This window comes from Colletotrichum spaethianum (genome assembly GCF_022836535.1).
Source record: "Colletotrichum spaethianum MAFF 239500 DNA, contig36, whole genome shotgun sequence".
NCBI lineage: Eukaryota > Fungi > Ascomycota > Sordariomycetes > Glomerellales > Glomerellaceae > Colletotrichum > Colletotrichum spaethianum.
The window spans coordinates 54,697-81,892 of record NW_026054806.1 but is presented as its reverse complement, the minus strand read 5'-3'; the positions used below and the strand labels follow the sequence as shown (position 1 = coordinate 81,892).

The 27,196-nt window shown below is 54.8% G+C and overlaps 11 protein-coding genes across 11 annotated transcripts; 7 read left to right on the top strand and 4 right to left on the bottom strand.

Moving 5' to 3' along the window:
• Window positions 1-6,637: 6,637 nt before the first annotated feature.
• On the top strand, window positions 6,638-6,883 carry ColSpa_10503 (uncharacterized protein; the record flags this gene model as incomplete). Its single annotated transcript, XM_049276715.1, has 1 exon — window positions 6,638-6,883. The coding sequence occupies one exon, from the start codon at window positions 6,638-6,640 to the stop codon at window positions 6,881-6,883; it is 246 nt and encodes an 81-aa protein (XP_049132672.1).
• A 1,066-nt stretch (window positions 6,884-7,949) lies between these two features.
• Window positions 7,950-9,502, top strand: ColSpa_10502 (uncharacterized protein; the record flags this gene model as incomplete). The annotated part of the gene is made up of 2 exons (XM_049276714.1): window positions 7,950-8,556; window positions 8,586-9,502. 2 exons carry the CDS (start codon window positions 7,950-7,952, stop codon window positions 9,500-9,502), a joined length of 1,524 nt encoding a protein of 507 aa, XP_049132671.1.
• Window positions 9,503-10,088: 586 nt separating this feature from the next.
• On the bottom strand, window positions 10,089-10,776 carry ColSpa_10501 (multiprotein-bridging factor 1; the record flags this gene model as incomplete). Its single annotated transcript, XM_049276713.1, has 2 exons — window positions 10,089-10,394; window positions 10,621-10,776. 2 exons carry the CDS (start codon window positions 10,774-10,776, stop codon window positions 10,089-10,091), a joined length of 462 nt encoding a protein of 153 aa, XP_049132670.1.
• A 1,355-nt stretch (window positions 10,777-12,131) lies between these two features.
• On the top strand, window positions 12,132-14,114 carry ColSpa_10500 (uncharacterized protein; the record flags this gene model as incomplete). Its single annotated transcript, XM_049276712.1, has 2 exons — window positions 12,132-12,701; window positions 12,759-14,114. The coding sequence occupies 2 exons, from the start codon at window positions 12,132-12,134 to the stop codon at window positions 14,112-14,114; spliced, it is 1,926 nt and encodes a 641-aa protein (XP_049132669.1).
• Window positions 14,115-16,465: 2,351 nt separating this feature from the next.
• Window positions 16,466-17,124, top strand: ColSpa_10499 (uncharacterized protein; the record flags this gene model as incomplete). The annotated part of the gene is made up of 3 exons (XM_049276711.1): window positions 16,466-16,586; window positions 16,724-16,932; window positions 17,044-17,124. The coding sequence occupies 3 exons, from the start codon at window positions 16,466-16,468 to the stop codon at window positions 17,122-17,124; spliced, it is 411 nt and encodes a 136-aa protein (XP_049132668.1).
• Window positions 17,125-17,726: 602 nt separating this feature from the next.
• On the bottom strand, window positions 17,727-18,561 carry ColSpa_10498 (uncharacterized protein; the record flags this gene model as incomplete). Its single annotated transcript, XM_049276710.1, has 2 exons — window positions 17,727-18,266; window positions 18,319-18,561. The coding sequence occupies 2 exons, from the start codon at window positions 18,559-18,561 to the stop codon at window positions 17,727-17,729; spliced, it is 783 nt and encodes a 260-aa protein (XP_049132667.1).
• A 2,356-nt stretch (window positions 18,562-20,917) lies between these two features.
• Window positions 20,918-21,427, top strand: ColSpa_10497 (uncharacterized protein; the record flags this gene model as incomplete). The annotated part of the gene is made up of 1 exon (XM_049276709.1): window positions 20,918-21,427. One exon carries the CDS (start codon window positions 20,918-20,920, stop codon window positions 21,425-21,427), a length of 510 nt encoding a protein of 169 aa, XP_049132666.1.
• A 368-nt stretch (window positions 21,428-21,795) lies between these two features.
• ColSpa_10496 (uncharacterized protein) lies at window positions 21,796-22,288 on the top strand (the record flags this gene model as incomplete). Its single annotated transcript, XM_049276708.1, has 3 exons — window positions 21,796-21,809; window positions 21,894-22,010; window positions 22,060-22,288. The coding sequence occupies 3 exons, from the start codon at window positions 21,796-21,798 to the stop codon at window positions 22,286-22,288; spliced, it is 360 nt and encodes a 119-aa protein (XP_049132665.1).
• Window positions 22,289-22,732: 444 nt separating this feature from the next.
• ColSpa_10495 (uncharacterized protein) lies at window positions 22,733-23,551 on the bottom strand (the record flags this gene model as incomplete). The annotated part of the gene is made up of 1 exon (XM_049276707.1): window positions 22,733-23,551. One exon carries the CDS (start codon window positions 23,549-23,551, stop codon window positions 22,733-22,735), a length of 819 nt encoding a protein of 272 aa, XP_049132664.1.
• Window positions 23,552-25,557: 2,006 nt separating this feature from the next.
• ColSpa_10494 (uncharacterized protein) lies at window positions 25,558-26,217 on the top strand (the record flags this gene model as incomplete). The annotated part of the gene is made up of 1 exon (XM_049276706.1): window positions 25,558-26,217. One exon carries the CDS (start codon window positions 25,558-25,560, stop codon window positions 26,215-26,217), a length of 660 nt encoding a protein of 219 aa, XP_049132663.1.
• A 194-nt stretch (window positions 26,218-26,411) lies between these two features.
• ColSpa_10493 (uncharacterized protein) lies at window positions 26,412-27,044 on the bottom strand (the record flags this gene model as incomplete). The annotated part of the gene is made up of 1 exon (XM_049276705.1): window positions 26,412-27,044. One exon carries the CDS (start codon window positions 27,042-27,044, stop codon window positions 26,412-26,414), a length of 633 nt encoding a protein of 210 aa, XP_049132662.1.
• Between the last annotated feature and the right edge of the window lie 152 nt (window positions 27,045-27,196).

Here is a 27,196-nt window from a genome sequence, read left to right as displayed (position 1 = left end):
TGCCTGGTTCTGTTTTTGACGGATTCAGATACGACGATAATGATGCCGCAGACAGTTCGTGTTTGAGGGATCGACTGCGGTGCGCGACTCGTGGGCCGACGGGTTGGGAACGTGTAGATGACGGCAAGCCACGGATGCTTTGGAGACAGCGGATTGCATGTATTCTCACTGGACGCGGGGCAACAGAAACCCTGGTTGGGAACCCATAACCACCTTCCTGTTCTGCAAAGCACTCGGCAAACATATTCTAAGAGAGACATGTACCCAAATCTTGCAGAAATGTTGAACGAGGTGGAAGAAATGAGTGGTCAGAACAGGCTGGTCCAAAAATTGGCAAACCGTTCTCGTGAAGATGCATATCCTGTCCAACTCTACTGTGTTTCCAGTCCAATTACACGACGGCGACTTGTCCATCTGCAGCTACGTTGCCAGTCTAGGCTTACTACTGCGCCGATAGTGTCTAGTCTCGATTGATCCCTGCCATTTGGATGGGTCCTTGGTATCTACCACCCAATTCCCCTTTCTCTCGAATCGCAAGTTTGAGCACGCACGGTAAGCATGTTGGTTTCAGAGGGTGGCGTGCGATGGTGCAATGTTAAGACAGATCGCCAGAGCCAAGCCTGTGGGAGTCGTTTCTGCGGGGATCCTGTTCGGTTACCGAAAGCAACCGCTTCCGAGCCGTTGAGAAGATGCCCAAGTCCCCGCAATCAGGCACAAGAATCTCTCATGTCGAGACAGACGAGATCTGACACGCCACATTCACATGGCTGGATGTAATTCATCCGAAAGCAATCTCGAGCAATTTTGGGTCCATTTGAGGGCCGTTTTCCGTTACGCCGTCTGAGATAGAGCTTCCACTCATCCGTCGTAATAGGACCGGTTTGGGGGAACCGATCGACAAGTTAATCTTGCCGAGTAGATCGTGTGCTTTATGGAGTCGCTCACGCACCTAGCCAAGACATGGAACTGATGTTGGTGGTTCCGTTTCCCCTTTCCATTCAAAAGTCTACTTTATGGGTTCTCGAGTCTCAGGATGTCTGTCCGAAAGCACGTTGTTGATCGGACGCTTGCACGGCCGACTGCGCTACCGGCAATGGCCCTCAGTGCCCCACCTCACGGCCGGGCTAAACAGGCTGCGCGGCGCCGGCGCCGGTGGTCGGACTTTTGCGAAGACATTTGGGCACGACAAGTCAACGGTGTTCCACCTGGATACGAAATATGACAGTGGGCAATGTCTCCCAGAAGTGTGTTGCAGAGATGTAGCTGCTAGATGTGTTCATCCGGTCTTACTATCGAAGAGGAAGGGCTCGCCGGACAACAGGGACCTCGGTCTAGGCGCCTCAAAAGAGCAGAACTAGAGCCGATGGTGCAGATTCAACGTCAGCATCTATACATTGGAGCGACCCACAGATACTCATTGACGGTCTCATCATGCCTGGGCGCTGCGGTGTGAGGCCAAGTTCGGGGCTCAAAAGATGTCTTGCCAGTAAGCAAACGCCCGGGATCACACCAGTGGTTACGGGTTATCCAACGAAACCGGCCCCGCCAACCCATACCATCTCGTCCCAACTCTGACTGCAGCTGGTGTTTGCATCTCTTCCTACTTCCCCGGAACCTTGTGCACGCATGTCAATGTCAACGCCAACGAATCGGGATTCCGGGACAAGGACCGGCCACCTCACTATCGTCCAATGTTTCCGAGTCGTTCCAGCCCCGACAGAAAACGGGACTACTCAGGTATGTAAGAAACCTATGGTTTAGAATAGGTCTACCCGCATGTAGTTGACTTCTCTCGCTGACGACCTCAACAACTTGCTCCATGGTCAGCACCGTCTGATCCGGGTGCAAGAAAGGACTTACTAACTTCTGGGTTGTTCTTTATAACCTCGAGTCTTGTTAGCAATGCATTGTTTCAGACCACATCAAACACAGGTGTAGCAACCTTGGCTCTCAACAACTTTCAAGGGCTGCATACACCTATTGTGGAACATATACACAAGACCCAAGACACACAAGGTCACTGCGAACATCTGGACGACATGGGACTTGGCATGGACATGGAGCGCTGAGCCGGAAGAGACCCTGAACGGCAGGATGATCTCTGGCAATGACCCATTAATTGTTTCTTGTCTGGAACGGCGAGGCGCTTCGGATTGGCAACCCATCTGCGCCCAGAATTTCCTTGGTGTCCGGAGTGCCGTCTTGGTTTTGTTTCAAGCCTTAGCCCGATGCCGCCACTTGGCCGGGACCTCTCTCAACCAGATGTTGGTACCCAAGCCAGAGTTAGAAGCGGAATCCAGGGTCTAAGCTGACATCCCCACAACATCACCAAGGCAAGGCAAAGTTCGTTGGTTTGCTAAGCTGTCGGTGGCTGTCGATCCCCAGGAAGAATAGCGTGCCGTGACGCAATCATGGCATGATACGAAGACCTGTGGGTGCATATCCGAGCTGTAAAACGGGATGGAATGAGGAGCCGGGGCGCGGCGTCATGTGCTGGGTGGAAACGCGGGGAACGAGAGTATGTAGCAGGTTCGTCAGCTCCCCGTAGCGGGCGGATTGAAATTTGCTTAACGGCGGGCAACAGGAAGCCACACCAATAAAACGGCGATGCATTTGTGCACACCGCCTTTGGAGATATGAGTCTGTTCTAAGGGTGGCCTGGAGGCGCCGGATGGCCACCGGGCCGCGACCACGGCAGACACGACATAGCCAGCCAGCCATTGAAAGTCGAAGGAGAACTGCACACCGCAACTCGGCCTGGCGATGGCGAACTCTTAGAGGTCGGGAGATCTGCAGCTAAGGCGGGAAGATACCACAGGAAGTGTGATGGGGCATATCGTGCTTGGAACGTCAATCCCACTTGCCCAAGCGTAGCGGAACCATAGGCCGAGGCCGGCAGGCTAAGTCAGGCCAGTCGCGCCCAAGCGCGTAAAACTCCCGGTAACACGGATACGCTGGAAGGCCACACCCTTGTCACACCAACTTGGGTTCCCCAGGGCGAAGAGAGGGGGTAGGAGAAAGAGTGTGGCCCAGCCGTGGCAGTTGGCATGGGGAGTGAAATGAAGCCTTGGGTGTTTGGTGGTTTCCTGTCCTGAAGAGGGCGGCGCTGTGACGCTAACGGCCTTGGTTTGCTCCGCGAAGAAAAGGGGATAATTCCGGTAGTCGAGTGTGTATGTGTTGAGCACAATGGAAAAGCTCCGAATGTGTTTAGAAACCCCGGACCGCCGAGGACAACGTGGCAGAAAGGTGTAAAGGTTCGCCGGGGCTTGGAGGGGCACAGGTCATAACGGAGGACGTAACACCACCAGGCGAAGGAGGCTATTTACGTCGTATGCATTGGTAGTGAAGCCATATACGAGGGGGGCTGCTTGGTTGCACGACGTGGACTTGGAAAAACACACCAGATTGTCCAGCATCGTTGACGAGGCCACTGGATATGTGTGAGTGGTGAGTACGCCACGTCTCGTATTTCCCTGATTTCCCATCCTCTTTCACTAGTCTCTCTGAGAGCTGGCTTGGGAGCAAGCATGCTTGGTAATGATGCCCCCTGTCCCACAGGACCAGTCGTTATTTTGGGCGGCACCAGAAGTGCCGTCACAGGGGCGGGAAGGGCAAGGTGGGTGTGTAGCACCGAGCGTCGTTCCCAGGCCTATGCCGCCTCGTGGCGGAAATGTGTGTGTGTGTGTTGTAGAGGAACAGCGTGCTCAGTCGTAAGTCCTGCCCGTCAATTAATTCTCCCCGGAATTTGGGGAATGCAGGAAGTTGGGGGTTCCTCACTTCTCCGCAAACTGTAAGATAACCCCACATTCCCCTTACGTAGGTACCTGGAAAGTGGAGTCTGACAAGGGAACGTCCCACCAAAAATAAATAAAAAAAGAAAAAGAAAAAAAAACCACCACCCTTCTTCTTCCTTACGGCATCCCGTCCTAATCAACAATAACCATTCATCACATCCGGACGGACGGACGAGCACCTCCACGCAAAGAGATGCCTCGATCCAGTACGACAATTTTCAATCTGAAAGAGACAATGCTGCTGTGTGGACGAGAGAGAATGTGTATGAATCGGGATTCACAACGCGCACCGACGTCGCTTCCAGGAATATTGACCGACACTCCGTGACTATTGGAGGATATCCTGTTCTGCTCCGTTACTTCTGCAATCAGACAGGGGTGGCTGAAACTAGCCTGTGCTACTCTGCCCGTTTGGGGACTTTGGGGGTTGAGCTTTGCATGCTTGCCCCAGAGATAAGGCCGCTGATCCTTCAGTTCCGTCTCATCATTGATCTTTGGCAATGGGGAGGAGAGGTAAAGGTTTTGGCACGCAGCTAAGCGGCGCGTCATGTAAGATGAGATGGAATGGTTTACTGCGAGATGCAGGCTGGAGCTTTTGATCGTGGCAAGCGAACCTCGGAGGGACAAAGTGACAAAGTGACAAAGCATCAACACCTGAGGCAGAAGGCTTACAAGGTTCCCGGACGATTCCTCGTCCCGGTGTGTTGAGAAAGAAAAGGAAAAAAGAAGGTACAAGTTCCGACTTCCGGCGGATGGGACGACCTTGGACAGACCAGATGGAGTCGAAGAGAGCCCTAAAGTTGCGCCTTCCTCTTCATCCAGTCAATCCGTTTGGCTCGCAAGTCCCCCAACGCAAGGTCCAGGCTGCCGTGGGACTATTTCGTACCCGCATAAGCAAGAGAATTCGGGGCTGCGAAAGAAAGAAAGAGGGGGAAAAAATAAACAAGGAACCGAAAAGGGAGGCACGCGACCACTGGGATGACCCAAGGCGAATGGGCGGTAAAGATGGCTTGGAAGATGCTGGCAAAGGAGTCATCGCTATATGCTGTGTTGCTGCTCTCCATGCCCTACCCCAACTCGCCGAGGCCCTTGCGGAATTCTTCTATTTCCCCGGCCTGATCGTCTCTTTATCTGAGGTGTGGTGCCGGCTGGTCCCATTACCCGCCTGCTACGTAGTGATGTTCGCCGTCTCCTGGGATCCAAGGTCGACAATGATCTCCAACCAAAACAACTGGGGACAGAGGTAGAGAGAGTTACGGCCTCCATTCCCGCAGAATACTTTGACTTCCATTGTTCCCCGTGTGCTGTATCGCCCAGGCAAAATTGGTCCCCATTCCCCCAACACTCATACCCCCTCTTACACCGAACACCCGAACGGTCAGCTCACCCGGCTCGCTCGCCTCTCAAAGGGATAATGCGACCACAATCTTAGTACCCTTGTAAGGGAATACCCACCCCAGCTGTCATGGAACATTCCTCTCCTTCCAGCGCCCACCCGTAAAAGCCGGGGGATCATCTTTGCAGACTGAGAGCTTGTTTGGGGCTAGCCAACAAAACAAATGGGCTGCGACACAACAGAAAAGACTGGACGCGGCATAGCATGTTGTTGCCTTTGGGCTAGCTGACATGCCTAAAGTCAAAAAAAGTAGGGGAGTAGAGGACAGATACATTTTTCAGTTTTTCATTGGGGATGCAACGTATCAACTCCGCAAGAGGGCCAAGTACCACGGGAGAGCGCTCGGCTGGCTGAATAGTGGTAAATAAAGCCCGGCCATTTCCACTGAGACAGTCATCTTGCGCATTCGTCCTGGCACAAGCCAGCCAGCTCCGCCCAGTCCAGACCCCATCGCCGCCCAAGTGCCTCTCCCATCTTAGACTTTGCCTTAGATTGCGACATTGCGCATCACAAGCCTCGCGTGCCAGCTCCGCAAATCAACCGGCCGTCTTGTATTCCGTACCTGTCTCCTTATCGAGCTTGTCCCGTCTCGTTCTGAGGCCACTCAAACATCCTGTTACACCCTCCCTCTCCTTCATACCTGTCTTGTAAGTCCCGTCATAAATTCCAAGTCAAGTCCACATCACTTCCCGGGGGGGACAAGGGCGTCCGGCTGTTTCTGATCCCTACAAGTTACATCCTCTCCTCTTTCCTCTCTGCCCCAGACTCTCTCGTCAGTGTCTTTGCTCATCTCCCTTCTTCGTTCCAACCCCTGATCTTTCCCCACGCTTCCGTTGAACTCACCCGGGCTACTGCAACCTTACCCGCGCATTTCGTCGATTCGCTCTGCCCATAGCCCACACTTTCGACCGCTCGGTTGGGTCCTTTTTTCTCCCAGGCATTCCACCACCCTTGCCGTGTTTGCGCACCGCCTTGACCAGCCCCGGGGTGTCTACGAGACCAGGAAGGAATTGTGAAATTTCTGTTACGGATCGCGCACAAATGCCCCCCCCGTCACACCCTTTTGCTCCTGGTCCTGCTCTTCTCTTTCCCTTTGCCACTGCTTCGGGCCTCCCAGTTTAAATATTCCGTCTTCTGCACTCTCACCCAGACCGGACACTTCCATCTCATCTACGCCTCCCATCCAAGACCAACACTCCGCTCTGCTGTCTCGGCACCACTTCCAGCCTCGCCAGCGCCTATCAGATAAGAACGTCCACCGCCGTCTTCATAAATCCCCGTCTCTTCCCCAGACTTACCCATCGGGCCCATTCTTCTCGGTAGGTGGATCCTGTTGATTATATACGCTATCATTGAGACGTTGTGTCCTGACACTACGCGGCAGCTCCTCATATTCCACCAGCACCACCACCACAATCACAACAACAACAACAACAAAACTATCAAGATGCCTGCTAGCCAGATCGCTTCGCCTTTGCCCATTCCTCCCCAGCGGAGGAACCTGCGTCTAATGACGGGCCAAGACCTCTACACCAGCCTCAACGCAACTCTCGCCTCGACTACCCACCGCCCGGTGACGCCCGTCCACATGATCCAAGAGAACGACTACAGTGTTCCCGCTCCCCCACCCCGAGCCCAGTCTCTTTCGCCGCGGAACACTGGCAGTCATCGATCCGTCGCTAGACCGTTTTGACCAAGTCTACGACCAAACAACACCCTGCACGCTGTTCGACACAGACGGGTGTCCTTCATGTACAATCAGCATATGGACTATCATCGGAGTAAAGGGCGAAATGGGTACGGAGAAAAAGTCATTCGAATCGCGAGCAGTGTTTACATCAAAAGCAGGGCAGGCAACAGGATGGGATTTTCTTCATGGTCTGCACATGGTATTGGCAGCAAAAAACTGGTGTTAGTCGGGAACGATGAGCATCTACGGATCGCTCATAATTGGGTGTTTGCATTTGTGCGTATCAAGGAAATTGTCTTCCGGACCATGAAATGACATTGATAACAAATACCTTTCCGCGACGTCGCCTGCATTTTATGTGATTCGATTGCGTGGTCCCAGGGATGGCGAATCGCCGAACGTGAACTGTTCGCCGCGAAAAGGGCCGTCCCATGTTTGGCCTAGGGTGGATCGAACAGCTTGATCCCCGTCGTGCTGACAAGACGTGAAGCGAGCATGGACATGTAAGCGAGCCCAAAAAAGTGACTTGGATGCGGTTGCCAAAATTGGATCGCAACATTGAATGTCGGATAGAAGAAACGCCAAGCCCCGACTTTTCCCCCTTCTTTCTGAGTGGTTCTATGTGCCTCTCCAGTGTCGCGCCTCCCACTCGTTGCCCAGGCCGTTGGGAAAAGGAAGGATGCTGCCGAGGTTGCCCCGTCGCGGGAGCACGGACCAACGATACCAGCGCACCCCACCCACTTAACGCGACTTTCCATCGTGAATTGCTATCCAAAACGCGTCAGTCGCGGTCGTGTGGTCCGCGACCCCCTAACCGGGCGCGTTGCTACCGTCGTTGCTCCATCATTTCCACTCCCCACTCCCCTGCCAATGTACAAAACCTCTTCGCACTTCCACACGACTTCCCACGGCTTCACACTACTCCTACTACAGCAATTAAGAATTTTGTCACGCTTGCCAATTAACCGTAATACACCCTACGCTTTCCAGCTTCACTCTGAACCTTTCTCGACCGGTCCTTCGCGTCTTATACCCGCCGAGACATTCAGCAGTTGCACATCTCGACGCAATGGCTCGTGCAGCTTCCCGTCGGCAGGTCAAGCCTGATCCCACAACGGCCGTCAACCCCATCAGCAAGTACGGTCGTGTCTCCAAGACACAGCCTGCCCCCGAGGACAACTCTGTGAAGAAGGTCTTCTTTATCGAACTGCCCAGCTCTCACCCAGCTGCGACCGCGGAAGTTAAGACACAGGTCAAGATCGAGCCTAGCCCCGAGAGGACCCTTCTTCCCCCTCCCACACCGACTTCCTCCAGGAAGCGCAAGGCGAGATCGATCGAAGACGATACCTCCGCGAAGCCAACCAGAAACAACGCCCCGTCACCCGAGATCCTGAAGCGTCAGCGACTCTGCAAGGATGAACCTGTTCCTGTGAAGGAGGAGTTCAAGCCTGCAACAACGACCCCGTCACCCAAGAGCACACCCTCTACTGTTGCCGACGCCCGTCGAAAGACACGCAAGCCGGACGTTATCTCCCAAGCAAAGACAGAGTGCCGCAAGGCCAACCAAAAGGTCAAGCGGTCGAGGAAGCACAACAAATCCACCGAGCCGGAAACCAAGAAGGCGCCAGCTAGGACGCAACTGCCAGCCGAGCTCCTTGAGCTTCTAGACCTCCAACGTGCGATTTTGAAGACCGTTTCCCTCCAGCTTGTGCACCAAAACAGCAACGCCCTCTCGACATCAGCAGCATCACACCTCATGTCGCCCGTACTTGGGGCAAGCGGAGGGTTACTGTCGATGACGTCCGGACATGTATTGCAATCCAAGATGCGAAACCTGCTGGCAGGGAAGACGAGTTCCTGGGCTCCCCCTTCATCGTGACCGACTACGGACGCGGCAAGCTCTGCCTCGAGATGGACCTGACTAAGAAGGCAAACCGCATCGATGAGGACCAGCTCTGCCGGCAGTTCGAGGAGAACCTGCACATCATGTGCGCCCAGCGAGCAACGGACGAGATGTCCGATCTTGATCTCTGCTTCGAGAACCTAACCTTTGACGACCTCCCCAAGTCCGACATTACCATCCGCCACACGACCATCTCTCAAAACCCTGTGTTCGCCAAAGGCCAGCGTGCCCTGAACGAGCTCAAGAATGGCATCATTGAGAAAAAGCAACAGAAGGAGGCTCAGATGATGGCCACAAAGGCCCCGGCACTCAACCCCGACGGTACCAAGATGAGCCTTCTCGACAGGTTGCGCGCCAAGGAGGAGGCCAATGCCCACATCCAGCAACCTACTGGCCCCGAGCTTGCGAGGAAGCGAGCGCTTGCGCGTATCGTTGACATCGCTGCCATTATCTCGATGCTCGTCTCTTCATCGAACTCGGCGGGCCAGCTGGTCATGTCTTTCACAATGGCGGTCCTGCAGCAGAAGCTGAAGGATTCCGTGCGGGTCCCAATGCCCATGGAAGAGGGTATCCAGACGGTGCGCATCCTCGCCAACGAGGTTGCGCCGGAGTGGTTGAGAGTGGCCAGCGTGGGTGGCAAGGAGCACGTCGTCATTCAGACGAGACGGAAGCCGTACGATGCGGAGCTCGCAGCGCGGGTTAGCAGACTTTCTGCATAAAGACGTGGATTTAATCATGGATGGATAGATGCATGGCATGGCATGGCATGGCGTGATTTTTTGCGTACGGAGTTTGGAAGATACCATGAAAGAAAAGAGGAGTCTGGGTACACCAGGCGTTTGGTTTGCTAGATGGGGAAGTCACTGGTTTGGACGCCCTCAATGCCGCGAATCTCATCCACATAGAAAGAAACTGCGGAATGCAGGTAATGAAATGCGTATAATTGTCAGCTTTGCAGTGCCAACTCATCTATTGTGCTGTAAAACGTCTAGGAACCGTAACCTTCGTAAAAGAGCCAGCCTCTCAAGGCATTCTCAAGCTTTGACTCTTCTCGGTCTTGTTCGTGTGTGCTATGCAACCAGCCGGGTCATAAAACAAATGACCTTTTTTTCGCCGTTCCAAAGACCAGACTCCCAGCGGAAGGGGGAGGGAGGATGGGTGGGCGAGCCGCGAGCGCTCTCTCTCGCGGGGTTTCCTCCCCCCTCCAGTGCCCCCCACCCTCCCGTAACATTTCCCATCAATTGGTTCCAACACAAGAAAGAGTGAGAGAAAGATCTCCGTCGCGGAGAGGAGAAGAGTCCCCGCTCATTTTTTCTTGGCGAACCGGGGGGCGCCAATGTCGCTGCCGCGCAGCTTGACGTTGAGGACGCGCTCCATGGCGGCGAGGATCTTCTGGTCGGGGGCCGCGGTGCCGCGCTCAAAGTCGGCGACGATGGACTGGGTGGTGTTGCACTTTGTGGCGAGGTCCTTCTGGGTCATCTTGGGCTCCATCTTCTGGCGCGTCTGGGAGATGGCGTCGCCGACCTCCTTGCCGACCGTGTTGGGCTTGATGATGTCGTCGGAGCGGTCGACCTTTGTCAGGCGCTGGCCCTCGACACCGGGCTTGGTGGCCTGGAGGGATGAGTGTCAGTCGAATGGTCCCTGGTCTAGAGTGCTTTGGGGGAGGGCTGGAGAGAAAGGGTTTCCGGGTTTGCTCTCCCCGTCGGCAACTTCTTTGGGAATAGTGGAGAATGGAGGGGTGGAGGGAGTGCTCATGATGTCAAGCACCGTCGGGTGCCGAGGGGCAATCGTCAAAGGCAGCCGGTGGGAATTTGGGGGGGGGGGGGAGATCACGTACAGCATTGCCGGCGGCGTACTTCTTCTCGGTGCCAATGACTGAACCGCTGCGCTGGGCGGCGTTGAGGGCGCTCTTGCCCTTGATGACGGTCTCTCTCTGCGTGCCTCCGCCGCGGGCCTTGGAGCCGATCTTGGTGGTGGTGTCCCAGTCGTCCATGGTGGGCGGCGTCTGTGATTGTATTGTGGAGGGGTAAGTGAGTTGCTGGGATTGTTGTCGTGGACGGTAGAGAAGAACGGGTGTTGTGTTCCTTTCTCTTGTCGTTTGGTGGTGGTGGTGATCGTGAGGTTTGTTGGTTTTGTCGGAGTGGAAGTTGCGCAAAAGAGGGTTCTGTTGCGTCAGTTTTTGGGGGTCCTTGTTCGGGCGCTTTGTGGCTGGTGCGAGAGAGGGAGTGTGGATTGTGGGTTTTGAGGACAGGTTGGTCGGCAATAAATATGGAAGGCGATGGAATAGCGAAAATGCTTGGTGGGGGGCGGAGAGGGGGACTGGGCACTGAGTCAACCGGCGGCGCGGACGTAAGAGGGGTGGCACATCCCTGCATGTGCCTAACGCCGCAGCAGAGATGCCGCCCAGCGCAAGCAAGTCAGGCTGCCTACCTAGAATTTCGCGGGGTGTATCTCGGCCAGGTCGGCAAGGCTGCCTGCCTTTCCTCTCTCCGGAACCCTCAGCTCCTCCCAATTCTGTCCCGGCTACAGAGTAGTTGCTTACGTTTTCTGGTTTGTGCCCGACTGCGCCACACGAGGGAAGCGCTGCGGCGCAAGAGATCGAGGCCCTCAAGGTCCCAGTCGCCGGGTCAGCCCGCAAAAACCCGGGAGCAGGCCTCCAATGGCCAGAGTGCCGTCTCCCCTCTCACCGCTGGGCAGTCGAGTCCTCATTCGGTACCTGCTTTTGTCGTCGTGTGACCCCAGTCGATCGCCCTTTCTCATATCTAGTTGGGGCTTGTAATGCTGTGTGTGTATTTAACCATATCGCTGCTTGCTGTTTTACTACGGCAAAAGACTTTTAGCCCCAACTGAGCCTCCATTATGCAGTGTTGACATCTCTCTTTAGGAACCATCCCATTAGCTGATACGACGTAGCCAAACCCGCACTAACAGCCCCCCCCCCCCCCCCCCCCCCCCCCCCCCCCAACACCAGCGTCGTCTCAAAGATGACTAAGCTCGCGATCGGGCCTCGGACATCTCAGGTGAGCGCAGTCTTGATCTCATCGACACAGGCGCATCGGCCCACAACCCGTCTACCTCCACCGAGCCAGACCCCTGATCTGGCAAGAAAGAAACCCAGCCAAGTTTCGTGATCCTTGATGGGAGTCGTTTGATGACCTTTAGAGAAAACCTTCATCTTCAACTGCTTTGTCGTGCTCATCGTGCATTCCTCCATGGTGATGAAAACGTGACTTTGTCGCCTTAGAGATCACACTCACTAAACGGTTCATCGCGCCGTGCCCTGTCCAGCTCACCACTCTCTCCGTCCGGCTCATCGCCGTGACGTCTCCCGTCACACCACAGGCCACAATGTCCGCCACCAACCCGGGCGTCCGGCCCTTCGCCCTCCTAGCAGGCTTCGCCTACTACACCCTCCTCGGCGGCCGTCTCGACACCGCTCTTCTCCTCCTCTTCTCGGCCCTCCGCAGCAAGCGTGCCCTCATAGATCTCGTCTCGGACTACATCGACCCGCAGACACTGCGCCGCCAGCTCCTCCTTCTCCCGGGTTGCCTCCTCGGCTTCGTCATTCTCCAGGTCTGCCGCTTCCTCCTGGGCCTCACGGAGACGGGAGACTCCACGAAATGGACGACGCCCATGAGGCCGCTGCTGATCCCCTGTACGACGACGCACCGCCGGACGTTCCCGGAGAAGCATGCCTTTGCGTACTCGTACCTCATTGTCGGCATTCCCGTCGGGTGGAAGGGCACGTATGCCGGCATGGTCTCGAGCGGTGTCGAGAAGCCCGGCTGGGCGTCGTGGTTCTCAGTGGTGCCTCGACCCGGGAAGGGGTGGTTTGATGTCGACCCCGCGGATTATCTCGACAGAGGAAATGGGCATCTCGGGCTCAGGGGGAAGCTGGATGCGTATCTCAAGTCTCAGGTATGTTGAGGCATCACATCTTTATTTGAACGGCGTCGGGTAGCTAACACGCTCCAGGGCGCCGATCCGGCGCAGTATCCCTGCGCGTATCTCGTCACCGCGGCCAGGTTCATGGGATATCACTTCAACCCAGTCTCCTTCTGGTACCTCTACTCCAAGGACCAGGAGTTGACGGCCATGGTCCTTGAGGTGAACAATACCTTTGGCGAGCGCAGGATGTACTTCCTCGCTACGGACGCCATCCCTTCAGAGCAACGTCTCAACGGAGGCGACAACACCAAGAAAGACGTCGCAGAGCCCAACTCCAAAACAGACGACGAGCCCGCTGCCAAGAGGTCCACGGTAAGAATGACCAAGCAATGGCCAAAGGACTTCCACGTCTCCCCCTTCAACTCCCGCAAGGGCGCCTACTCTCTCTCGGCAACCGACTTCTTCAGCCCCGATGCCCGCGGGACCTACTCCCTCGATAACACAATCACCCTCAAGTCCTCCAAAGACCACCCCAAGATCGTCGCCCGCCTCTTCAACTCGGCCCCTGCCATCGACCCGGGCTCCATGTCCGCCCTGCAAAAGTTCGCCTTTCTGTGCCGTTGGTGGTGGGTCGGCTTCGTGACCTTCCCCCGCATCGTCAAGGAGGCCGCTGTCCTCTTTTTCAGCAGGAAGCTGCACGTGTGGTACCGGCCGGAGCCGCTAAAGGAGAGCATAGGCCGACAGGCCGATGCGACGGAGAGCCGGCTCGAGCCCATCTTCCGGGCCTACCTCCGCCACCTGGTCGAGCAGTCCGCGGCCGCCATTGCCGTCAGGTACATCCCCACCGGCATCGACTCGGCCGGACCCGAGGTGATGCAGTCGCCGGCCGCGAAGAAGAACCCCAAACGCACCGAGGTGCTCGACTTCAAGGTCCTCACGCCGGCATTCTACACCCGCTTCGTGCACTACGCCCACGACCTCGAGGCCGTCTGCTGCGAGTTCCAAGACAACTCCACCCTCTGGATCTCGCGACCGGACCTCCTCCCAAAGCTCATCCTCAAAAAGCCCACGCCGCCGCTGAAGACGACAAACATCCTTGACTTTGTCTACTTCAGAGCCATCCGGGCCCTGCGGCAGAGACCGGATCGTATCGAGCGGCCACTCACCTCTGCAGCGTCGTCGAGTCACAGCGGAGGCGACGGCGCTGACGGTGTGCAAAAGGTGGATATCCGCGACTTCCGCATCTCGTCCATGGACGGCTTCGTCCTGGGGCATTCTGACGCTCCAATGCGGAGGGCCTACAGGTCGCTCGTGCTGCGGACGTTCCTTGCCAACCGTCTGGCGCTGGGGAGCGTGGAACTATTGGATTTGCAGCATTTTATCCTGCGCGCAGGCGTCGCTTGGTTACTGTCGTCGCTGGTCGCTCCGCTTGTGATGCTATGAAGTGGATAGCTTCCTCAGTCAGCGCCGTGCATGTATGCGCTTGCATGTGTCCCCTCTCCTTACGGGCCTGGCAGTCGTGTTACATAGATGAGAAAACTAGATATAATACCCATGGACCAAATCCCCTGACTTTGGGCGAAACAGATGATGTCTGTCAAACAGAGATCCAGCATCTCCGTCCGATCTCAGCCCTGATGTACGTCTGTGGTGGTCACTCATGCAGCTGCCTGCATAACACTCATGCCTTCCGTGGCCCTTTGTCATTGGGGGGTATTCTCATCGCAGATGTTGCCGAGGGGTAGAAAAGCCGACGGGTCGCGCAAAGCATCTCTCTATCGGCTCCTCTCCTGGCCCCGGTAGAGATAACCCAAATCCAAAAGATCACATCGCACCTAGCTGGGCGGCGATACCAACGGGTGCATCTATTTTGTGGAGCACCCATGCAGCGCGAACGCTCCCGGAGCGCATGGTATTTGAAATAGGTCCTTTTCTAGCTCTCTCCTCCATGAGCACACGCCGTAATTGGCGGGGTTATTAGTCGATTAATTCACGGGGAGGCGGTGACGCCGGACCGCACCTCTTGCATGCGGTACCTTACCCGGACGGGGTCACCTTAGCTCACCTCCATGACTACCGGTACATCAACCGGACGCTAGAAGTGCAAGCAGCAGCTTGATCGGCCTCAACGTTGCGAGTGCCCCTTGCTACTTAGCTTGTCGTCCCATCGGAGCTGCTCCTCGAGATTGGTATTTGTCAATTGGAGAGATTTGTCTGACAGCTTGGCGGGCAGAAGCCATCCCACGTTCCAGCCGCCAGGCGCCGTGAACGATAGCATGTCAAATTATTCTGCACTCAGAAACAGATGCTGCCCGCTGTGCCGCCCGAGTTCCGAGAGTAGGGGTTTTTCGAGGGAGCCTTGATAACGTCACAGGGCTCTCCTCTCCAACAGCTTGCCCCAAAGCGACCCGCACCTCATTTGGTGGCAATTCCTACCGGATTTGCAAAGATTTGCGAAAGTGCTCCCTGGACCACTTGGCTAGATATGCAGCCAACAAGTTTGCGAGCCATCCAGCAGCCAGTGGGGTCGAGATGCATACACTCACCCAGGCTGGACTCGACTCGAGGTGTCGAGGAGGGGACCGGGGAGCTGCAGCAACACTAACGCGGTCCCGCATCGAATTCCAAATCGTCCGGTCCCCAGGGCGGGGCTGTACTAGGGACACCAACAAGTGTTCCTCAAAGGTCTGTTTTGTCTCGTCAGCAGACCACAGTTTTCCCATCAAACGAGACATCTCGGTGTTTCCATCTCAATTGATGAAGAAAACAGCCGTCATGACAAATTGGTACCGGTATGCTCAAAATAAGCTCCGCCCAAGTGACTTGGTCGCTATCGTATTGGTGTTGAACCAAGCACTTGTTTGATCTCCCCATGCTCCGAGCTCTTCCCGTACCCCTCTGCGGGGTTGACGGTTCCAATTCGAGACATGACCAGCCAGTGCCTGGCCTGACCTGGAATAGTCGTGCCGCAGCTTGCATCAAGGGCATTGCAAGTCTATCCATGGGAACTCCCGGGGCTACGGAGCTGCTCCGTGCTCGACTCCCAAGCAAGTTCGCATCCGCCGCTCCAGCTGAGGTATTGTGAATAAGGATGGCGCTTGTCATCACAGGCCATGAAGTTGAGGATCTCCGTGGACTGCAGCGCTGACAGGAACGTTTCCTGGATTCGGTGGGTCCTTCTCCTCATTACTCCCTCGGAAGCTGTCCAAGTTCATTGTCCCAGGTTTGGGCCGCGTCGAGGTAGGTACTGGGCTGGATCCAGTAGGTGCCGCAGCCACTGAAGGGGGACGTCCTCGAAGCTTTGGAGAAGATTCCTCGGGCGCGTATAAAGAACCACGGTGTCCCTCGTCCTTTCCGGTGTTTTGTCCGCATCATTTCTCTCGAGCAAAACACAAACGCCATCTTTGGAAACTCTTTCATCGACATCTCGGGCGCTAGAGTTCTTTGGCCGCAGCCATCCCGCCTCCAGAAACTTCCACTCCACGGTTTCGGCCATTCTCCCCACTCCACCGGTTTGACTCAAGGGTACCTCGATAGGGTAAGTGACGTCGTCAGAAACATGTCAGCGCAGTGAGCTAACGTCGGGAAGCCACCAGCTAAGTCTTGAAGCGGCATCAGATACCCCGCCCCCTCCATAGCCAGAACAAAAAGAGCCCGTTCCCATCTCTCGTTGCGAATCGGTGTTGTTCGTGTCAAAGCTCGCTGCACTGCATCGTCTGTCAACAAGTCATCTCCGTACTTCTCGAAGCCACAAAAGACGAAAAGATCCTTTCATCTCCAATCATCAATCCAAGATGCCTCTCACCGGACACTGCCTCTGCAAGGCCGTCACCTACAAGGTAGACGTGGACGCCCCGCTCCTCACCGGCTATGACCACTGCGATGACTGCCAACGCCAGAGTGGCTCAACATACTGTAAGTGTGCTCTCTTCATATTCGTCGGTGAATTGTGATGTTGTCGCAATTCGACTGGTCGATTTTTTTTCTTTTCTTTTCTTTTCCTGCTTCTCGTAAATCAGAAATCAGACCGCCTGCTAACTTCGTCAATGAAGCCCTCGTTGCTGTTGTTCCCAAGGACAAGCTCACCATCAACGGCCCCACCAAGAGCTGGGCTGGAAAGGGCTCCTCGGGCAAAGCCGTCCACCGCATCTTCTGCTCCGAGTGTGGCTCCCCAATCGCTCACGACCCCGATGCGGCTCCTGAGATCATTGCTCTCAAGGCGGGCACTCTCGATACCGAGATCAAGAAGAACCTGAAGCCTGTGAGTCATACCCGTCGCCGAGGTGCCAACTGCAATCAAGGCTTTGATTTCTGAGTGCTGGTCCGGCATCCTCGAGCGGTGACAGACCCGGAACTAACAAACTGTCGACAGGACACCGAGATCTGGACCGTCGGAAAGCTGCCGTTCTGCCAGGAGAAGCTGGCCAAGCCTTTCGAGCACATGCCTCAGTAAATTTGGTCGTGCGTGCGCGCCGAATAACCAAAGAAAACGAGGAACACGTGAAATGAAATACCCCAGGTTCAGAACAGGAGGGTTGGGATCCATGTTATATGCTGCACTGGAGGCACCAGGATAGGATGACCATGCGTGGAGAGTTGATGGTGTGGTGGGCTGGTGTGAGAACCTGGAGGGTTATGATGGAATCGGACCCGACAACCCAACCCAGATTGACCCACGTTCATCGTTACCCAAGTACGCTACCTTATTTCAGACAGAGTCATGCAGTAGGAAACAGTCTCTAAAAATTGAATGAAAGTAGTTCCATTGAGTTGGCATCAGGGATGTTCTTTTCTCCAACCCTATGTATCGTTGCTGGCCTGCCATATAGGTCAACGTGGCTTACCTTGCTGCGGCAAAATCATCAGTCACTACTCACAAGGCGAGAGTAAGCACACGGCTTGGACGAGAGAAAATATAAAGTGCTCTCTTTGCGTCACTCATTACTATTGAATCGTGAATCCATCTCAACAATACTCATTAATCCTGCCCAATGACAGTACCTTCAACAAGCCAGTGCTTCCCCCTCTGCATAACAACATTATTTTAATTGGGTCTTACAAACCCGCAAACACCGCCAGGCCGGCGGCACCCATCATCAGGCCGCCTACAGCGTAGGTCGGCACCGCACCATTGCCGGAGGCGGACGTGGTTGTGGCCGCGTCGCCGGTAGCCGTACCAGCAGTGGTGGAAGCACGAGTGGGGGCACGAGTGGAGGCACTGCCGCTCGTGGTCGAGCCAGTCGCAGTGGTAGTCGGATTGGCAGTTGTGTCGTTGCTGGTGGCGGTAGCACTAGCAGCCTCGCCAGTGATGCTGCCGGGACCCTGAGGGCCGCTAGCCGTGTAGTAGAGGGAAATGGCCGTGTTGCTGGGGGCTTGGTCACTCGTGGTCGTGGCACCAGTGGTGACAGGAGTGGCAGCAGCCTCGATGTTGGAGTAGATGGCAGCGTAAGTTGCGGTTGGCGTACCGGTGCAAAGGGCATTGGAGACAGACGAGAGAACGCCGCTGTAGAAAGCCAAGGACCGCTCACTCCGAAGGCCGTGGACGAACAGGCATCGCTCGCAGGCCAACTTCTCGGCGAAGAAGGAGCCGCCGCACTGGTTGTTGTTAGTCGATAGTTTCCCACGATGTAGAAGTGTCTGAACCTACCATGCATTGGGCATGGGCCTCAAAGTCGATCGGGTCAGTGCCGTTGGGCTTGCAGGCGACCTCAATGTTCTCTATCTGGACGCAAGGGGGAAGCTGGCTGCCAGAACCAGTCGCAGGCTTGCAAACGACGTCTTGGTAGGGACGGCTGTTCTGACGGGAGTCCAGGAATGCTGGAGCGGACCACGCCTGGGCGGCAGAGGGCAACATGGCCGCAAGGCCAGCGATGAAAGCCGTCTGTCTCATTTTGGTGTAATTGGAGCTTCAACGAGCTTGGAGAGGAAGTGGTATGGTAATTAAAAGGAATAACGAAGAAGCTATTAAGGGGGGTTAAAAGTCTTCGCGATTGATGTCAAGAGTCCAAAACTGGTGTTGATTTGTTGGTGTAATTGGGATAGCAGCAAGTGTGGAAAGCTGGTGATGCGTGCGGTGTAGTTGGATGATGGAGGGAAGAAGAGAAGGGCGACAACAAAAGGCGGGAGGACGGGGAAAAAGGTCAAGGACGTTGCCCGACGATGGACTCAGGCCAAGAGCAGTTGATGCATGCATGGTACCTGCCCAATTTGACAAGATGCGTGTTCGTACCTTACCTCAACTCACCCACCTTACCTACCTCGTCTGTCCTCAAAGTGATAGCACCTTTGACGATAAGATGGGGGGGTAAGAGCGCATGCGTAGAGTCATATGGGGCCAAAGGGAAAGCGGTACCAATAGAGGACTGGAACTTTGGTGCGACGACCATTCCTTTTTGGTCCGCGTTGAGGCCTTTTGGAATACGTTTAGCCGTCATTGCCGTCAAGAACGCGTCGATAGCCGGATGGTTTGTCGCCAAAGTTGACGATCGCTTAGACGGGCGGAAATTAGCATTGCGGCACAGTTCGTTGGTGGCTCGATATGCTGAGATTTGTCCAGTTACGGGTGGAGGAATATCCTGAGCCGAACGGGTCCGTCACGAGCGCCTTTCCAAGAGTGGACTAGACAAGCAAGGATTTCACTGTGTATTCCAGTGTCCAACGGTCAACTCGTATGTAGGAAGCAGCTCGGGCAAAAGCGCAGAGCTCGAATGGATGGATGCCTGTTCGCAGGGAAGGGTACCTGACACACACGGCACCATTCCCAACCACGTCGTCGTTCTCGCTTGCATCTTCCTGATTTTGATTGCTCACCTTCTCTACTTTTGTGGTAGAGAAGGTGCCAACGAACTTGTGTTGGATTAATTAGCTAGGTTGTCGTCTGCTAGCTCCTCCTTTTGGCCGCTGCTGTTTACTTACCGAATGAATATGCTGCCCCTCCGAGGAGAATACGGAGCCAGAAGCCTTGGAGCTTTAATCGGATTCAAGGCTATTCGCGGCTTGTCGTGCTGCCTCCAACAACGTTGCAACAATTGTTCAAGTTGCACCTGTCTCTAGATCCTTGCAACCTACTGCGCTTCACAGAAATAGCGGCAGTGGAAGGGAAGTCAAAAGCCAAGGTGGTAGCTCATCTCGTTCTTCAGCAGCCTGATCAACATCCCCATTCATCCAACTTCGCCGCGGTGCTGCCCTTTGACAAACCTGCATTGCTCTAGAACCATCACTTCGACCCGGAGCCGCCATGAGGGTTGAGATCATTGATTAGGGTGTCTCATGCTGCGTCTCCTCAAGTTTTGTTCAACGTTTACCCCGTACAGCAGGGGTTGCTTTAAGCTTGTTTGCTCGAGCAAGGTCTAGCCTGTCTGTCACTGTAGACGTCTCCAAACATGGTAGATCTCGCGCCGATCTGCTCAACTATAAGCAAATCTTAGGTGTAAACCTCCCTGGGCGCAGTGATACAGAAATAGATGAGGCTCTGGAAGGTTTAGCCAGGACGGCCCAAACTTCTGGTGGCGTGTTGGTCATGCATTCGGTCGAGGCGAAGCTGTGCGCTTTTTCTCGATTCCCATTCGGAGTACATGTGTAGACAGAATACACTACTACTGCATCCTGTGGGGTTGTCGTTGCGAACTTTCGCCGGATCCGACGCCTCTTCTCCCCCACCAACCCTCAGCCCTACTGGCGTCCTTTTGCCATGTACACTTGCCCCAACAAGTATCAATACGTTCTGTATGTTCCACAGTCTGTTTCAATTCTTCGACTGATGCCCTTCGTCACCGTCGGCATGTCGTGAGCTAGATAGAGTAAGTACCTACGAAGCCTGCTCAATGGCGCAGCAAGTAATTGCCATGTCCAGTCAAGGGAACGGCCTGCCACCAAACCCCTGTCTTTCCGACTCGTGTCGACAGATCAATTGTCTCTGTGGCGCCATCGCAATTCGCTAGCCTTCTGGCGTAACGCACCAGCTGCCCTAGCTTCCTTGTGCGACGCTAGGCTTGGCTTGACTTGGTGGGCGGCCGAACAATGTGCAGACAATGGAGCTGAGGTTCTGGATGAATTTAAAGAAAGCCCACTCTGCAAGACAGCTCAGCCATCGAGTATAGCTATTTCTGCAGCTGACAGACATGGCGTAAACTTGCATGCTTTGGGAGCCTTTAAAGGGCGTCCCTTATCCTACGTACTATGGGGATCCAGCCGACTTGCCTTCTCATCTCAGTCTTACGCAAGACCCCAAAAATCCTGTGGGAATCATGTACTTCCTACGGACGCTCGCCTTGGTCATTGCCGGCATCACGCAGCTTGTTTCGGCGGGCAGGCCCTCTGTGACTCCGCGCCAGGCTCAGCAAAGCCTCAGTGATGCGCTGTCGAAACATGCAGACCTCTCGGCTTTCAGCCGGCTCTTGAGCAACTACCCTAGCATTATCGAAAATGTCACAACTGGCGCCAAGAACAAGATCACACTTCTGGTTCCCACCAACGATGCATTGGCCAACTTTCTCAAGCAGTCCAATGCCAGCGATACAAGCCAGCTCCCCGTCGACCAGGTCTTGACCATGTTCAGATACCACACTCTGGACGCTTCCCTGACGGCCGCGAACTTCAGCTCTCCGAGAGGTATCACAGTTCCCACAAAGCTTCGAGACGAGCTCTACAACCTGCGAAGCCCTGGCCCTGCCCTTATCAGCCAGTATGGCAACGAGGCCCAGGGCAAGTGCTCTACTTTTCACGGGATACTATCAACCCTGCAAAGCTGCGAGTGAGGCAAGGGTCTTCCTCTGATGACAAGACAGCGAATCTGCGCGCTGGCCTGGGCCAAACCGCAGAGATTACTGCCATTGATGGAGAATGGGATGGCGGATATTTCCAGTCCATTGATAGGTAGGTTGCCTTGACAGAGACTTTGGAAGCCGGAGCTAATTCTTTTCAAAGTGTTTTGGAAGCACCGAGGCCCTGCTCGACAACAATCAGGAAGCTTTCAGGCTCGCTAACGTCTCTTATTGACGCATTTGACAAGACTAAACTATGGAAAACTCTGGACGCCAAGGCAAACGTCACATGTCTTGGCCCAAACACAGAGGCCTTCAGCGAGGCTGGCAATCCAGAGAAAGCACTTGGAAAAGAGGACCTTATGAATGCCCTGCTGTAAGCTCTCATTATAATACCTGTGATAGAACCAGATACACTAACACCCGTTAGCTTCCACACCCTGCCTCAAGTCACCTACAGTAACTTCCTGGAGGATGGTCAGGTGTTCACCTCGCTAGCCAATGTTACCGTACGGGTCACTGTCAAGGGCGACGAGATCTGGTTCAACGACGCCAAAGTCGTCAGTCCCAATGTATTGTAAGCCAGTCCCATCTGTAACAAAGCCCAGGATCTAGAAACTGATCAGCCCCAAAAGGACAAACAACGGACTTATCCACGTTCTGGACCGTGTCATGTCCCCAAATGCCACCGGCCCATCGTCTTCGGATTCGCCTTCGTCGACGGCATCCCCAACAGGGTCTAGCACTGCCAGCCCCTCCTCAACCAGCGCACCGCCCAGTGCCGGCAACCCTGTCACAGGAAACATTCGTGCCGCGGCAGTCATTGCTCTCGCGGCGGGCGTACTGCTCATTTGAGCGCGACCATACTTGTGCGAGGAGCAAAATCTGGTTTCGAACAATACCACCAATGTAACAAAAGAGTGGAAAGCAGCATTACTCTAGAGTAGCATGGGATGAAATGAGAACCACGACTTCATCGCAAGTTTTCACTAGGAGAAACAAACTAGGATCCAGTTTGCCACGTTGTTTCGGCTAGAGTACAATTCTTTCTAACATGACGTCCTATAAATACCAAAGTAGCTTGAAGTGCTCTTTCTTCGCTCCTTTCCTCATCGTAGCATCCCATCCAAGATCTATTTCACAGCAGTTTTACGGATAGATTTGGCCATGAAGCACGCCAATCAACCGTTCCGTTCAAACTCCGCGCGGCTCCCAAAAATCAACCTCCTTACTTCATAGTATTCGTCATTGTGCCGCGGCCATCGTCTCACCGGAACTGCCACTTGATGGTCGGGAGGTCTATCCCGCAGGGTGAAACCGTAGATCCAGAGGTCCCGTCCCCGCAGAGATACACCAGAGTCTAGCGGCCTCCTCAACCTCAGGTATAAAAAGGCTCTGTCTCTGTCCAAATGCGGCGGAGCCGGTTGATCGAAGTGGCGGCGCAAGATATACGCCCTTGTGAACTCGTCCACGGTGGCCGGTGTGCCTCCGGGCCTGCTCTTTGCAATTGCTCCGGTGCTGCTTGTAGGCCCAGTGGAAGCGATCCTTGCGGGCTTTGTCAACCTTGGCGGGAGAGGGGCTCGAGGACATGAAGGACCATTCTTTGTACCAGAGGAGGATACTCCAGAAGTGTATCCTTCTTAGATTCGCGAGGGACGGGGAGGAGCTGCGGAGGTGAGGAATGAAGATATCTGAGTAGGCGTTGATTTCGTTTTGGCGGCGGATGGTTGACGGCGAGGGCTCTTGGTCCGCCAACGATGGCGATGAAGCAGGTGGTGGTGTGTCAGGTAGCCAGGAGGAATAGGGGTTCTCTAGCGATGTGTCTCGGGATGGGAAATTCCTGCCCCGGAGCTTGCGGCCTTCGTTGTCACCTAGAACGGCGAGGACGAAACTGTAGATAAAGGATAGAGGGACGGGGGCAGTCTCTCTGATTAGGGTCAACGGGGGAGGGTCGGCCATGGCGCGAAGGGTGGAGAGGAGGTGCGGATGAAGGATGGCGTTGAACCGCTTTGATGTACGGCGAAGGTGCCAGAGAGCTATGGGCGAGAGAGAGGCGAAGATGAGATCAAGGATCTCGGCTGGCATAGCGTTAAGAGTCAGGGAGGCTTTGAAGGCCATGGTGGATGGCACTGTGATGAGGCGTCGAGCTAGTGGTCTGATTCTCCAGGAAACACTTGGGTTCCTCGACGGAAAGAGGATCGAAAATACTCCTGTGGCCGGTTGTCCTACTTTTCAGGATACTGGAATGGTCCGGTGGTCTTGTAGTCTCTCCAGGTGACAACGGACCACCAGAATATTGACACTCAAATTAGGTGTCGATGCTCGATACCTTGTCGGCACGGCACTTTTCTATCATGGAATTTGGCCTGTATGTACGTGGGTTATACAAACTCTAAATTGCCTACATGTTAACCCAGACTTGTAACCATGATAGTAGATCTCAGGTGGGAAGTCTAATACGCTGTATGTGATGGGATCGATATGGATGTGTACATAGAGTTGGCACGTCTCTGACAAGACCAGTCTGCGCAATTAGCTATGTGAACTCCAGGACTGGTATTCAGGTGCTCCAGAGGTTTCATAGATTACCAACGATCAATACAGGTTGCAAGTGCGAGCCTAAATTTTCAAACATAGTCAGTTTGCCCTCATAAACAGCCATGCTGCATGAGTCCTGATGAGTGGTTAGGTGGTTTGGCTAGCATTAACAGAATACTCTGCATGAAGAGCGGACAGTTCATTTAGATTGTGAAGCTCGCAAGCCAGCACCAGACTGAGCAAACAATGAAAAAAAAGATGGGAAAAGAGATCATGAGATGTAGATAAGCGAAACCGTAGCCAAAACCCATTGGAAGTGATCGCATTGGTTACAGAACCATTGATGCTCAGGTTCTTGGCGAGGGCAGACGTACTGCTTGAGCTGGTCGACTGAGAGCCAGACACGAAGAAGCTCTTCCTGCGTCGACTGTAAGCCGGATTCCCCCCATCACCTAGGTGACTTCCTGAGGCAACCGATCTACTGGTATGACCCCTTCGAGGGATCATGTCCCCCACGCCAGCAACTAGCCAGCCAAGCGCGATATGAAATATGCTCTGATCTCATCTGGCACCATAAACCAAGGTCCAAACTGACAATCCCTTGTTCTTCTGCATGCCGTTCTTCCACATGAAACCCCATGGAGATGTAGGTGGCGTAAAGGAAGCTCGGTCAACGTGTGGTGCTGGACCTAAACACGTGCGCCGAATCGAGGTCGAATTGGCCAATAATGTAGCTGTAGATGTCTTGGACGGATGTTCACCGTGGCCCAAACACGACACTAATGTCCTTGACTCTGACCATGCGAGCTGGCTACCGAATTGATCTCACACCTGAGTCTTGCTAGTGCGAGGGGGTCTGCACTTTGTGGAAGCACCGGCTAACACGGCGACGGGTCCGGGTCGACTTCCATTCCTTCGTCAAAAACCCGGATTCTCACTATTGCTTGAATCAATTGGGAGGTTACATCACCTTTGGCTAATGTTGTGCGATGTTCTGGAGATAGATTGCTTGGTGCAGCTTGTTGGGAAGGCTGTCCATTGTAAATGTGTTGGGTGAGCTCCGGATAGGTCGGTATATCGGGTTGTATGGGTCTTTGTCGATTGAGGTTAGGCGAAAGTCCAAGCCCGCTTGGTCCTCTACGTCACTTTTTGCGGGCCAGCCTTACGAGTTGTCCTGTACGTATTGCTATCTCCGGAGATTGAGATCATATTTGTGGCGCTCCTGGTGTGTTTACGTGGGGGGTTCGTGGGAAGCTAAGGGAGGAACGTGAGACACAATCTTGGGTCGCGCTCGCTGTTTCCCTTGCTTCGTGCCGACATGTTATTGAACCTTTACCTCCCCCAAACAGAAAAAACAAAAAAGGGGGACAGTTAGGTACGGTAGCAGAGACGCGTTTGGCGATTCCAGCTCCTCTTTCACAAGCCATGAGGCCCGCCGCCTTTAATCAGATAAACCTTGCGACCCGCCCCGGAGCGCCGACTAGAACACCGGTGCCATCCCAGCTCAACACTACCGGACGCCGACTACCGCAACCGCTGCCGATGGGGCTCAACGGCCGTCGGGAGGGGGGACCCATTTGTCGGTCATGGTACTCCGGGCCATCGGAGACCTCCCCGCAATCATTTGGGAGGTCCTGGCCGCCATCATCTGGGAAGGGTGGGTCTCCATCACTAACCAGCTCCGTCTCCTCATAGCGACCTACCCCCTCATGGTCCTCCTCTACTTCTCCACCAGCGGTTTTGACCTCACCACCGTCATCAGCACCGGCTGTATCGCCTACCTGTACGCTTCGTTCCTCTACTATTTCCGCCTCAAGGACCGCCTGCCGTGGGCCTGCCTCGCCGCGGCGTTGATCTGGTTCGACGGCCCCAACAGACAGCTCATGCGCCGCGCCGCGATCGCGGTCTTCATGCTGGCGCGGGACAACGACTGGCGTGTCGTGGTGGACAAGAGGCTGCGGAAACAGACGTTGCCCTGGCAGGACGGTAGCGGATTTGAGTTCCTGTACAACTTCGAGGGGCGGGAGTTGCTCCGGGAGGTATCTTTGTATTGGGTCAATACGCTCTGCTCATCGTTCGGCCAGCACCGCGTGCATGATGACTTCACTCTCCGGACTTCCATCAGGACCATGGACGTGTTTGTCCTGCCACTTCTGGGGTGTATCGATTGGGCTTGGCGGTACAGGCAGGCTCAGAAACGTACGAGGATGGCCGAGATGGAGAGGCGAAGGGTCGAGTTGTTCTGACGGAAGGGAGCTGGGCGAGGAAGAACCTGTATAGAGCATATGTGCTCCTGAAGAAGACAAACTTTTCATTCGAGTAATGGTATAATGACTGTCCTAGTTGAAACATGGACCGCGGTATTCAAACAATTATGGGTATCGAGTTGAATCGAAACGACAACACCCTCATAATCATCCACAATCAATCAAGCAGAATCTCATGCATTCCCAGAGCCTGCCTCGTCTTGCCACCACTCCATGAATGTCAGAATTCTCTTTGTCCGTTCCCGCGCCATCTCCCTCCCCGGATCCGTTTTCATCATGCCCTCGAGCTTGACCAACTTCTCCTCGAAATGCAGGATCGAGTCATCCATGCTCCGCGAGCCCTTTGCGCCGCCAAAGGTAAAGCAGCGGCCCACTCCTACGGCACCAATGGCATCCAGACGGTCCGCATCCTGCACAACAGCCAGCTCCGGGTACTCGGCGATCAGCGTGCGAACTCGAGCCGGGTCCTTGATCTCGCCGGAGTAGCTGACGCCTAGACAGATGGTCTGCACGCGAGAGGCAAGCTGCGAGTCGACGCCGAGAGACTGGAGGACGGCGGAGACAAGAGTTGAGGCGTCTTCGCCGGGCTGAAGATACTTGCGGTCACCAACGTCGTGAAGGAGGGCGGCGAGGGTGATGGTGTGCTTATCCAGAGCCGGCGTGGCAGGGGATTGTGCGTAGATACGGTGGGCGAGCGAGACGACACGCTTGATATGGTTGAAGTCGTGGGAGGCGTCGTACTTTGACATGTAGCCCTCGACATACTCTGTGACCTTGGCGACGATTTCTTCGTTTGTGACTGCCATCCTGAATAAAAAATCGGAGCCAAATGAGCTACACCTGGATATTTCAACTGGGATCAAAAGGCCTGGAAGTCCGGCGTTGGATATCAGAAGGAACCTGAAAGCTCGTGGCCTTTATCGAAATCGATGGCGAGACTTCTCGCTCGTGGATTGGT